The 13,995-nt window shown below is 42.4% G+C and overlaps 2 protein-coding genes across 2 annotated transcripts; both read left to right on the top strand.

Annotated features, from left to right (window-relative positions):
• Positions 1-1,163: 1,163 nt before the first annotated feature.
• Positions 1,164-6,877, top strand: LOC120778416. Its single transcript, XM_040110200.1, has 3 exons — positions 1,164-1,173; positions 6,062-6,803; positions 6,850-6,877. The coding sequence occupies exons 1-3, from the start codon at positions 1,164-1,166 to the stop codon at positions 6,875-6,877; spliced, it is 780 nt and encodes a 259-aa protein (XP_039966134.1).
• Positions 4,651-13,635, top strand: LOC120776666 (putative uncharacterized protein DDB_G0277255). The gene is made up of 3 exons (XM_040107541.1): positions 4,651-8,454; positions 12,019-12,177; positions 12,288-13,635. Exons 1-3 carry the CDS (start codon positions 6,916-6,918, stop codon positions 13,095-13,097), a joined length of 2,508 nt encoding a protein of 835 aa, XP_039963475.1. The 5' UTR covers positions 4,651-6,915; the 3' UTR covers positions 13,098-13,635.
• Positions 13,636-13,995: the final 360 nt, after the last annotated feature.

Genomic DNA, 13,995 nt, shown 5'->3' with positions numbered 1-13,995 from the left:
TTCATTTTCTGAGAATATATTATATATGTTATTCAGTATAATTTGTTCTATAAATTATTCAGCACAACAATTTTAATCACCCTGTATTACATGGATGATGATGCATGATGCATTCAGAGCTACAGTGCACACAAACTATTGTTTAGTAGGATTTTTTTTCATTTTCTGAGAATATATTATATATGTTATTCAGTATAATTTGTTTTATAAATTATTCAGCACAACAATTTTAATCACCCTGTATTACATGGATGATGATGTATGATGCATTCAGAGCTACAGTGTACCGCTTTGGACGGATTACTATCAAATTGCTTCGAGCTTATGATCAGTTTTGGAACATTTAGTGGGAACTTTTTTGCATTTTCTGAGAAAGCTTACCACAGCAAGCAGGGATTTCAAGAAAGAAAAGCTTATTGGCCTTTAAAAAAAATCTGAAATTTGGCGTTAGATTTTTTGATCGAGAGATTAAAGAAAAAGAATAAATATTTTAAATAAATCAAATACAGTGCGTTTGGGACATAAGAAGGTAAGTTTACACCAAACCACGTTTAAGAATAAACTGTTTCGTAAAAGATAAATATAGAAAACCCAAAAACATCTTTTTTTGAATTTTTCACATAAATTTTTGGGTTAGGTGAGAAAAGTGTGTATACAAAAGTAATAGATCGTTTTATTACCTACAACATTGGCTTTGAACATTTTTTTCTAGGACTCGTAGTTTTTCCGGTAAGCGAGATGAAGCATTTATAACCTAGGAAAATTTTTTTCTACAAGATAAAAATACAAAACCCAAAAACTTGGTTATTTTTAAGTTAAGTGAAAAAGGGGTATTTACCAAAGTAATAGATCGTTTCATTACATACAACATGGCTTTATAACTTTTCTATATAGGACTCGTAGTTTTGCCGGAAAAAGAGATAAACAGTTTATAACACTCAAAAATTTAACACCCTACCATTCCTTTTGCCTACTGCGCACCGCGCTTTTCCTTTAAAATTTATTTATTACAGTATATTTTTCGTTTGCTATTTTATCTTTCGCGTCCGATGTTCTTCAACCGACTATGATTTTTTTTGTTTTCAAAATTATCTACCCCGGTTTACTAGGTCAACTTTGGCATGTGTAATTCGAAGTTCATAAATCCGTAGTATGGTTCGGAAATGGTTAGAGGTAAAGCAGTTGAAGTAACTGATAGTTTTGAGGAGTAAGATATTGGCAATTAATTGATCAGTTTAAATACCGACTGAGTTATGGTAGCTGGAAATGTAAAAGGATCAGTTTTAAGAGAGAAAGTTAGGTCGAAAATCTAATAAAACTTGAGATCGAACACTTTACAGAAAAAATATTATAAATCAAACAGAGAAACAGATCAAATTTTGTACATAAAAAATTGTCATAAATCGATCAGAGGATCGGATTGAATATTTTACATAAATATCAGAAGATCTTCCATAAACCGCACCGAGGATCAGATCGAATTTTTAACACAAAAAATTTCATAAATATCTGAAGATCTTCCATAAAGCGATCAGAGGATTAGAACGAATTTTTTACACCACAAAAAATATTTGAAGATCTAACATTTATCAGATGAAACCAATAGACGGGGTCGATATTTTTTTTTATAAAATCGCATATGAGGGAAATGTTCTACGGCTCATACTGAACAACTTTGTCTAACTATACATAGGTCTAAAACCGTCATAGTTTGCGATTTTTAAGTCAAAATATAAAAAAATCTGGTTGTATGTGAGATATGTAATATAGTTTTCCGATCTGGACCGCCAAATGATGAATAGAATATCGAAATTTCGCCTTAAGAATCGCCGGCTCGAAATCGGTTTGGGACCCATAGTCTCTTAGGCAAAGTTGTTGCTTAGAATGAATCGTAGAACATTTCCCAGATACGCGATTTGTCCGTCCTTTTTTGACTGCCTATAACTTGACCCGCTCTAATATGCAGACATATGCCGCAAATGAGAAAGAAGAGTAAGAGTAAGCAGCAATAATATAATGCGGAAATCCACCAATTTTTTTTTTGCAAACTATAACTGTCAGTTTATGACACTTTAAGGTCTAGAGAGGTCAATAAACCTAAGTTCGCGGTCCTCCTCTATTTATTTTAAGCTCCAGAGCTACGGTTCGATTCCACTGTGCCAAGTCGTAAATACCGTATTTAAAATATATGCGAAGGTGTGCGCGGAAAGGTGATACACAGGCGTCGGGAGTCGGGAGGTTATGTGTTGCGCTGTATTTGCTTTGGCTGAAGCCGCAACTGGTGGCGGCATTGCTAGAGCTTGTGTGCTGGTCACTGATTATGGCGAGGTGAGAATGTGACGAGAGATGTAGAAAAACACAAATAGAAACAGCGATTCAAAAAGCAAGTGCTATGGGCGAGTTACTTTGCGCTCGCCGCATGCATACATACATACATACATACATACATATATACATATAAGTATGAATGTTTATAAGTGTGTATGAATGTGTGCGCTCCAAAGCTGCTACAAACACATAAATTGTGCGCGTTTTTGCTGTTGAATTTTATTGCCGTTGACTGGCGTTGCTAATGTTGTTGTGTGTTTTCGAAAAATTCACTGCTTCGTATTTTGCTGTTGTTATTGTTATTGTTATTGCTGCAAGTGATCGCGCTCGCGAGTAAACACACCGCACACACTTGAGAAGCAATAAATAAATGGCAGCAAAAGCACTCGCACGAAAACACACACTATTTCGGACGGACAAATGTGGCGAGCGCAGCAGCAGCTGGCTGTGGGGGCGGCAGGTGTGCAGGCAGGCGGGCAGTGAAATAGGAAAAAATGCGCAGCAACAAAACTCAACTCGCCAACGCCGCCACACATGCCAGCAAATGGAAAACAACAAGAGTAACACAAAGCGAACGCGCAACAAAAACAAACAACAACATGCACGAGCACACATACATATGCATATATAGTAAATATAAGTACATGTAAATCATATCTGTGTGTGTGTGTGTGTCATAACCACAAAGATAACAACAGCAATAAAAGCTGCGGCAAGCAACCTTAACAGCAACACAAACAACAACAGCAACAAGTGCGCTGTACAAATGAGTAACGCAAACATTAACGGAACGGCAGCGCACGTCGAGAAAAAAACAACAACTTTGGTATTTTGTCGTATTTTCCGATTTTTAACGATTCAAGCAACCCGCAACTGCAACTACAACAATCTTAATGGCGGTGGAGACCCCGAAAAAGCTGACACAATCGCACACGCGCACACACAGTCAAATACTTTTTTTAATTTTTTTTTGTATAATAAAATACCCGCGCAGCAACAACAACACGTGCATGGATGCAGGCAGGCAGGCAGTGGCTTGCATGTGGAGACACCGACTGCATACATGCACACCAACACACGCGCTGCCGCATACATACAAACGTACATATTTACATGCATAATTACGTGCTCATGCGATGCGAGGCAGCAGTGCTGCTGGTAACAGTTGCCACACCACACAAAAAGCACGCCAACAACGACAAGGCGACAAGCGGCGCGGCAGGGCAAAGTAAATGCGAGGCGGAAAGAGAAAAGCACAGCTGAGCAGCGCTTGTGGTTGCCAGTCGTGTAGATGTTGTTGTTGTTTTTGCCGTTGTAATTATTGTTGTTGTTATAATTTTGTATTATTATTGTTGTTGTTATTTTTATGTTTGTAGTATAAGTTGTTGTTGTTTTTGTTGTTGTTGGTATTATAACAAAAACCTTTTTCTTCTTCTTCTTGTTATTATTATTATTGTATTTTTTGTTGTTATTGTTATTTTTGTAGTAGTTGTTGTTATTCTAGTTCTTGTTGTTATTATGTTTGTAGTAGCTCTTGTTATTATTGTACTTGTTGTTGTTATTATTTTCGCAGTTTTTTGTTGTTGTTATTATAATTTTCGTATGCGTTTTTGTTGGCGCTGCTGTTTTGTGATTGCCTGCCTGCCTGCCTGCCTGTTGTTGTTGTTTTGGCTGCGCTCACTGATTTCGCCGTTATTGTTGTAGTTGCTGTTGGTCGACTTATTTAAATTTCTCAGTTGTTGTTATTGCTGTCTCCGCTGCGCCGCAATGCAATTGTGTGACTGCCAGCCGCCGCGCGCTAACACAAAATTCCAATTGTATGTGCTCGCTGTTGTTGTTGTTGACTTGGCTGCCAGTCAGCTTTGTGACTGTTGCTGCTTTTCGAGTTGTTAATGCCAGTGGCGTTGTTATTCCAAAGCTCCAGCATAAAACGGAAAAACACAAACTGAAACCAGCGCGCACATACACACACACACACACGTACACACATGCACATGTTAAGCACAGCCTAGCGAGCAAAGGGCAAGAAGCGTGTGAGTACAGCGTGAGCGCAAAGCAGGCGCGCTAAAGAGAGCCAATTTGAAGCTTATGCGCGACGAGGGGACGACGCGGCGCCTAGCGGTGCGCAGTGGTGAATGGAAAGTGGCGAACGGTGGGGAATAGTGTAAAGCAGCACCAACAATAACAACTGCCTAACGAAATGTTGTGTAGCGCGCGCGGGGAGCGCAAAGGCGCGCACATTAAGGTAACAGTAGTAAGAGTTACTCAGCGCTCAGTGGGAGAGTGTAAGGTGCGTTAGAGACGAACGCGGTGGCTACGAGTACGGTTATGGCAGTGGCAGTGGTGTTGACAATTCGTTGTGACACAGTGAGGCAATTGTACGGTACGCGCCGTGTCATCAGCCAAAAAACGCATAACAGTGCTACTACAAGTGTATTTGCATATTAATTAGCGAAAAGTTATACATTAAAGCACAAATATCGCGACATTAGTGTAAAGTGTAAGGAAATAGTGCGCGCACATGCTTATGTATAAATATTTTATATACAATATAAATATATATGTATGTATTTGTTGTATAATAAAAAACGAAATAAAAATAAGTTAGAACGCCACTCAGTTAGTAAGGCGGTTAGTCAGTGGCAGTGTGCGCGCAAGTAAACGCGCGTCAGTGGTAGTCGCGCGGCAGCAGCAGCAACAAAAAGCAGCATTTGGTGCGCGCTCGACAAGCTTTAACACATAGCCGAGGAAACAACAACAATAACAAGCAACAGTGCCGATAGCAAAGACGGCCGCACCACACCACACCAGCATACAGCCGAGTGGAGCAAGTACAACGAGCAGCGGCCAACAACGCGTCCGCAGCTGCGATGACAGCGACGGAGACGACGGAGCATGCCACACACAGTTTAAATATGTGAAATTAGTACAAATCGTGATTTCAACGGTGAACGACGAACGTACGGCGGGCTGCACACAACACAACACGTTGTTGCGGAACGGACGCGCAGGCAACACACAACGGAAAAACAACAACAACAACAAGTACTACTACGCAAACCACAAAAAGTAAGCGAACAAGCTAGCAAGCTATCAGGCGAGTAAGCAAACAAACAAGCACAAAGCAAGCCAGCCAAGCCAAAGTAAGCAATCGAGCGAGCGAACGAGCCCCAGCAACCACAAGCGCGGTGGAGGAGCCAGAGCAACGCAAGCGAGTATAGCAACAAAAAACAACAATAACAAGCACGCCAGTAGTGCTGCAGCCAACACGAAAGCACAGCAGTAGCAAGAGGAGCTAAAATAACAACAACAACAACAAGAGCAACAATAACAGCGACGCCAACAACAACAAGCATTGCGCCGCGCCACAGAAACAGAAACAGAAACGAAAAAAAAAACTGCAAACACCTCCAAAAGCACCAGTGCATGCCAGGCAAGCAGATATTCGGACAATCAGCTCAGCCAGTTTGCCAGCGAACACAATAAAAACAAGAGTGAAAATACAGCTGACGGCTGCACGACACGACGTACGAGCTAAACATCGCGCGCGCACATACATATTTACGGCACACATCACACACGAGCGTACAGGCTAATCGAATCGAACGAGGCTAATGCGAGGCGAGTTGAATTGTTAGGCGAAGGGGAAAGACGCGAAGGCAGTTGCAGCGCGCAAGGCGAAGGCAACTCCATGGTCACGAAGCTACTAATACTACGATTGCACGACTAGCAGCAAATCAACGCAACAGCAACAGCAACACGGCAGCACAGGACTCATTGTCAACTTCCCCCATTCCTAATCCCAACCCTGTAGACCCGCAATTGCGGTACCAACCCTCATACTTAACCGCACCAACTAGTCGCGCTTTGCGGCGACGTCTAACGCGACAGCAGCAAGTGAACGCGATACCGAAAAAATTGCAGGTATCAGCGAAAACAGATAAGCGACGAGACGACAGCACCAAGAACTCCAACACCAACACCAACACCAGCGCCAGCGCCAACAGCAAAACCAACACCAAAGTTAACGGTTGTGCGAATAACCGTACACCACGTGAAGGTGACAATAAGTGTCCCCTGGCGGCTTTGACAGTCAGTAGTGTAGTGTCAGCGCTGGCGAGAACGAAAAGGCAACGCGGTCGAAGGCGGCACGTAGCGGCTACGCGTACTGTAATCGCTTACAATTTTGGCAAAAGAAAAACGGGCAGCGCTTTAGGAAAAACGAACAACTGTACAACTAATCGTAATAGTGTTAGCGGTAATAGACAACGCGTGTGGAAAAGCAACAACACGGAAACGCCAAACAACAACTTAACAAACGTTACAAAAACAACTCCAACAGAAGTGCTTGAAAAATCATTGAAGACGTCGCCCGCAACGGAGTCGCAGGTATTGGAGCGGAGCGCCAGGGAGCCTAGGCTTGATTCTGACGCTGAGGAGGAGGCGACGACGACGACGACGACCGATTCGGCTCTGTGCCCGCCCAATACCGATAAAGCTAACAACATTCCCCCACCACAGCTACGACGTCGTCGCAAAGCGCGCCTGACTTACAAACGCGCGCCACCGACACCATCGCCGTCTTCCATGTCCCTGTCGGTGGCGCTGCCTGCACTGCATGCAGTTGCCTTAACGACAGGTGCGGGGGCGGCAACTAATGGCAACAGTAGCGGCGGCACAGCCGCACTTTCACCCACTTTTGGCGTGGGCGGCGAATCACTGCCCAGCCCAACTAGCGATCGCGTCGAATGGTCACGTTCCACCATACTCGATTTCATCGAGGATTACCGCATGCATCGTGTGCTGTGGGATCCCAACACCAAAGGTTATCACATCAAGCAAACCAAGTATGAGGCATTAAAATTGCTGGGCAACAAATATGGCACTGAGATACGCTCGATACGCAGTAAAATTAAAAGTTTACGCTCGTCATTTCATCGCGAACATGGCAAGGTGATGATCGGCAGGCAAAAAGGTGTCCACTACCAGCCCATGTGGTTTGCATACGACGCCATACGTTTCATACTTGACGGTGAGGGCGGCAATGGCGGCGGCGGTAGCAATGGTGGCGCAGCAGTGCGCGGCCAACACGCGCAAACTTCGGCGATCGGTGCAGAGGGCGAGGCTGACGAAGTGGAAGAGAAACTCGCATTGTTACGCGACGATAGCGTAGACGGTGGCGGTGGTGATGACGGTGCGGACGGCGCTCGCACGGAGAGTGGCGAAATGGATGATAAATACGCGACAACGATGGAGGCGGCAGTACGCGCCATACAAGCAGCGGCGCTGGCTGGTGCGCGTGAGAGTGGCGGCGGCGGCGCCGTGACGTCCAGAGCGAATGCAGCGGCAGTGGCGGGCACCACTGTCGACGAGCTGAAAGTCGAACCACAAGCCACAAATGTAACAGCAGCGACGGCGGCAGTGAATGCCGCAAAAACAACAGCAACAAATATACCAGCCACCGTGGTATATGGCATAAAACCAGCCGCTACGGCTACTTTTGTCAATAGCCAGCTGTTTAATGCAACATGCGCAACTTCTACGACAACAACAACAACAAATGCCACTACAGTAGCGGGTGAAACACTCAGCACCGCGGCAACTGCCGCGTCGTCCACAAATAGTACGGTCGCGTCTTCAGCAACAACAACAACTACAGCAGCGTTATTGCCACACAATAGTAATAATAAGCTACACGCCACTGGCAGTGGCAACAACAACAACAATAATAAAAACAGCAATAATATAAACGTTAGCAACGCAATGGCCATGATGACAATGACGACGCCGGCGTTGACAATTATCGGCAGCGCTGGCCTGGCCATGGGCCTTGGCAGCCTGGCGACAATGACGACAGCAGGCGGCGCAGGTAGTCTGAATGGTGTGCTCGGTGGTGGTGGTAGCGCAACAGTTGGTGGCACAACAATGTCGCACGCGTTCGGCGCTACAACACCGCTGCATCATGCCGCCGCCAACGCGGATGGCGACGATACGACAGTCGCGAGCAACAGTTTGGTGGCGCGTGTGGCTGCAGCTGTGGCGGCAGCAGCAGCCGCTAATGCCGCCGCCGCAGCCAATGCAAATCGGAATGTCGCTATCGCTATGGACGAACAACAACTAGCTGCGGTAAGTCATCACACACATTCATATACATATATATTATATATATTTACCAGTATATACATACATACAGTAATGTGCGATATATATATAATTTTTTCTTTATAAAAGCATGCACGCGCTGATAAAGCGCGCGGGTGGCGGCGGTAGCAGCGCAGCGTCGGTAAATTGTGACTACTGCTGCCATTAGCTGGTGTCGCGCTGCTGCCGAAACTCGTACTGTTATTTTGTGGGGGCTTATTCAGTCTATCGATATTCCATTCTGTTTGTTTATTTCATTTTCCTTTTATTTGTCTACATTTTTATTCCATTATTTTTGCGTTTTGCGTTCTCTGCGCGCCGACTTTCGTCAGCATGTCTAACTGTGTACACATTGTTGTGCATACTCCCATATACATACATACACATGCTGCGTACATACATAAGTAGTGCCATATATGCTTTTTTTGTTGCCTCTTTTTTTATATTAGTGGTTTGACTTGTTCGCTTTATGCTGATGAGTTGTGCGCCGAAGGTGTGAGACGTCAGTTAACGTCCGCCGTGCGTGTAGATATTTGAGCGTATGTACGTATGTTTGTATGTATGCACATATTTAAGCGATAAGGTGTGTGTATTTCGTGCCTTGTGCTTCGTCGCCATCGTGCGTTGAGCGCAGCGAGCACGGCTTACCGTATTGCGCTGCAATGTTGGAGCATGAAGCTTTGTCACCACAGCTCCTGCTTTTCGGTGCCATATGATTCGTTATTAAAAAAAAGTTATTCGTTATTCATTTTGCATGTTTGTTGTAGTGTTAACTGTCGTCGTAGAATGCATGGACGACAGCGACGCGTCATTCAGCGAAACATTTTAAGCAACCCAGTGAGGCATCAAGCGCGGATTTGCCTCGTTGAAGAAACGGAACATGCGCTCAGCTGTTTTCTTTGAAAAAAAAATGTATCTAAGGGAGAATTGCTTCAAAAAAGTTAGTTCCAATGTTCGAGAACTCTTAAGTCGCCTTAAAAAGCTGGATACATGCTTATTAGATAAAAAAAATATAGATTTAATGGAGAATCCTTTTAACCCTGCACGTCGACTGGACTAATCCCGTCCAGGGTTAAAAATGTAGGGAGTTTCTTAGCAAATGTTTACTTTTTATAGCGATCTCGCTTTCATTTTCATGTACTTAATACCCGAGCGACAAATGGTTCCTAAGGTCAAAATCCCGCCTCAGTATAAAAAAGAAACCAGTAATATACTTATAAGGCAATACTCAGGCCGATTTGAACGTATGGCATACAATTTTGGGGCAGCTCAGCTGATTCAAATTTTAAAGTTGTTCAAGCCATTCAAAATAAAGTTCTTCGCTCTATAGTGGATGCACCTTTTTATGTAATAAGTCTTTCATCGAGACCTAAAAATCGCTAAAACACCGCTAAAGGCAACTATTGAAGATATAAGTTATAGTAACCGCTATCGATTGGAGAACCACGCTCAGCTAATTCAAATTTTAAAGTTGTTCAAGCCAAAATAAAGTTTTCTTGATTATATCGGAAGAAACTTTCTATGTTATTTAAGAGATCTTTTAAAGACTTTTAGGTCTCGTTGGAGAACATAATTTCTTACGTAGAAAGTGTCTTCCCATATAATGCAAAAATTTATTGAAATTATAAGATATAGTTATCTCTCTCGATTCGAGAACCACGTCCTCCATCGGATCCTAAAAATCTCCAAAAGACCACTAAAAGAGCAAATAGAAGTTATAAAATATAGTTATCTTTTTCGATTGGAGAACAAATAGAAGTTGTAAGATATAGTAACGCCTTTCGATTGGAGAACTGCTAGATAATAATCAACAATATAGGAAACTAAAAAGATATCATAAGCATATTAGATCGATCCAATTGATCGCAACCTCATTTATGTAAACTATTTTTCTTTGTACTTCAAGATCATTTTTTGTAAGAAAAAAATTTTTTTTTTCATTTTAATAATCAGACAAGGCTAAATAAAACAAAATATTATACAAAAAAGTACTAAAAAATTCTAGAAAATTTTTTAATAATATGCACTTTTCATTTTATATCCGAAAATTAATAGATTCTTTACGGAGAAATTAATTTATAAAGTAAATATGTCTGTTCGTTAAGGGTTCTTAGATATTTTACTGAGTTTTTTTCTGTTGGTATTCTTCGACCACACCACAAACCATGTTCCAATAAAAGTTCGAGAATCCTTAAGTCGCCTAAAAAAGTTGGATAATTTCTTATTAGATAATAAACTTATGTGGTCGCTAATGGTTCCTAGACTTAGTTTTTAGTTTTCTGTTGGAGTTTTTCGACCACGCTGCAAACGCTGTTCCTGTGAAAGTTCGAGAATCCTTAAGTGCTTTTAAAAAGTTGGATACTTCGTTATTAAATAATAAATTTAACTGTTCGTTAAGGGTTCTTAGATATTTTACTGGGTTTTTTACTGTTGAAGCTACAAAGCATCAATGAAGCCCCGAGAATCCTTGAGTGGTCGGGAAAAGTTTATTAGAGTTTTATTAGCAGCCTAGGCAGATCAAAAATTCAACTTAAATAAGAAAACAACTTTTTACATGAAATTTTACATTTTCAACTTAGAAACACATATAAACTTGAATATCGTTAACACCAGTAGCACCAGTAAAAAGCTCGAGGGTCATTAAGTGGTCTAAAAATTTGGTTAGAATCTTATTATATTGTTCGCCTTGTGATATCTTCTATTAGAAATTACATTTTTTTTACATTTTACATTTTTAAGAATCTACCGAGACACTTGTGAACGAATTTATGCACAATATTGGTCAATATTATTATTCGATACAAACGCAATTTGTGCATTTCAGTCAAAAAATATTTCAATTACTCGCTACAAGTACAAAAAACTGTCAGAAATATGAAAAACAAATATTTCACAGTTTTTATTACCTTTTTTATACTCTCTCTCTCAATGTTGACTCGCCCAAAATATGTCCCCACGCTAACAAATTCCTACAGGGTATTTGAAAAGTGAGTTATAAACGAGCGCGCGCTGCGTGCATGCGCTGCCAACAAAAATAACAACGTTGGCGTTGGCAGCGCGCTGGCTGCAGTTGCTGATAAGCTCACGGCAACAAATGTGCTTTACTCTTTAAACGAATGTGTGTGTGTGTGTGTATGTCAATGTATGCGTGCGTGTGTGTGTGCGTTCAAATTATTAACAGTATGCGTGCAAATAATTCTCGGTAAAGCTGATGCAACAACAGCTCACAATAATGACTGCAACAACAACAAAACCAATAGCAGCAGCAACAACAAACAGCTTTGGCATGCGGGCACTGCGCTGTTGAACTTGTAGCCACAATCAGTGTTTTTGTTATTTTAATTTCGTACAAAATTTCTGTATTAATATGCATGACATTGTGGCTGGTGCTTTGCCCGAGCCTGTGCCAGTCTCCGAACGTTTTGTTGTTGTTGCAACAGCTAATGCTTTAGCGTACGGCGCACAACAAAAGCTTTTACATTTCGCTTTTTGCTTTGCTGTTAGAGAGCACAGAGCTTGTTGACATGTTCGACTGGTTTTCACTTGCAGGCGCGGTCCACGGGCGCAGCGGGTGCGGCAGCTGGCCTGATCGGTGCTGGAGCTGGCGCTGGCGCTGCCAATGCGACGGCTACGACGACCACAGATTACGACGCCGACATACAAAGCTTTTGTTGCAACATCAGCGCGGACGATGTGAAAACCGAAATTGTAAGTTCACCTACAGGCAGCGATTTCACCGCACAGCGGCCTACCTAACTAATGACTAATGCATGAATTTCACTCATTTTTCCCTTTGCTTCGGCGCACTTTGCTTACAGATCGAAGGCGACACGAATGAACTAGTCATGCTCGAACAACAGCAACAACAACAACAGCAGCAGCATCAACAGCAACAACAAACGCAACACCCACGTGCGTGCAGCGTCACCCCACTGACAGCGACGGCGGTCAATTATTATAATTTGCCACCGATGGCCGAGTTGCCAATGTCTTCCAGCGTTGGTGGGCGTAAACGCAAGCTGCTGAGCTTACACGCCGATGTGGCCTCGCCATCCAAAAAGTCCGCACTGGCGCTGCAACAACACCTACAGCAGCAAATACAATTGCAACACCAACAACAGCAACAACAACAACAAACACTGACGCAACATTCCAACGCACAAGCGAGTTCCAAGCAGCGCGAACGTGAGTTACTAGCCGCCGGCGCTGGCGGCGCCGTCACTTTCGCCGCCGTCGCAAATATGAATAGTCAAAGTCAACAAAATAGCAGCAACAACAACAACAATAGCGGCAATAATACAAACAGCAATGGCAACAGCAGCAGCTTGCATAATCTAAGTGCCAATCAAAATCCAAAGGCCAACAGCAACAACAGTGGCAACAACGCCAGCAGCAGTAGTGGCAGTCAAAACAACAACAACAACAACAACACGAATATGCAAACGCTGAACGATGAGTATGGCGTATTTGGCGAGTATGTCGCGATAACCATACGCAAACTGAAGACGCCGAAGTCCAAGATTGTCATCAAGCATCTCATCAACAATCTATTGTACGAGGCCGAAATGGGCAAGTACGATCACGGCATGCCATCGTCCAAAGAACCACCGCAATTGTACAAGATGTGATGTAAGGACGCCAGGTTGTACGCGCCACACGCGTCCCCCACAACAGCTGTGTCGCCTTGCTGCCGCACAACCAGCTGCCACGACGCTGTCATCAAGCTGGAAGCGTTGCCGCACATTAAAACAGACCATGACCATGTAACTTGTAGTGGTATGTGCGGCCGCAGTGCGTCCGGTTGCGGGGGTCACGGTTCCGGGCGGCAAACACCTGGACACTAGTCATAGTTGAAGTAAAGCAAACTAGCGCAACGTAAACCAGCGCCAAGTAAAATGAAAAGTGCAGTGAAGTACCGGGAAGTGTAGAAAAAACGATGAAGAAGCAAAAAAGTTAAAGAAACAAAAGCAGTAGAAGAAAGCAAAGCAAAGTGATGTGAAATGAAGTGCAAGTTATGATGAATTAGCAATGTTAAGACAATGTTAAGGAGAATGATAGCAAAAGTAGCAGTGAAATGCGTTCAAATCAGGGAATTAAAAGAAAATAATGTGAATTTCAAACAAAAAATAAGTAAATATATATATGTGTATATAAAAAACCGCATGTATATATATAAGAAAATATATATACATGTCAAAAATCTTATGTATATATAATATGAACTTAAACCTAAACAAATATATTTGTAGAACAAAGCATATAAGTGAATAATAGTTAAAGCTTTTAGCAAAATGGGGAATGCATAAGTGAAGCGTTAGGTAATGGCGTCGTACAGCATTGGCTGCAACGGTAAAGCAAGTTAAATACACACACACACACAGACACAGACACACACCAACATACCATACAATTTTACTACTTTATATACATTAAACTCAGGTGCCTTTTTGATAGTCAAATAAGTTGTTATTAAATATATACTTTATTGTATTTATCTTTATATAATATAATATATATATATGTATA

The sequence above is a fragment of the Bactrocera tryoni genome, chromosome 5 (assembly GCF_016617805.1).
Source record: "Bactrocera tryoni isolate S06 chromosome 5, CSIRO_BtryS06_freeze2, whole genome shotgun sequence".
Classification (NCBI taxonomy): Eukaryota; Metazoa; Arthropoda; class Insecta; order Diptera; family Tephritidae; genus Bactrocera; species Bactrocera tryoni.
The sequence above is the reverse complement of the archived record's forward strand: the minus strand, read 5'-3'. Positions and strand labels throughout refer to the sequence as shown.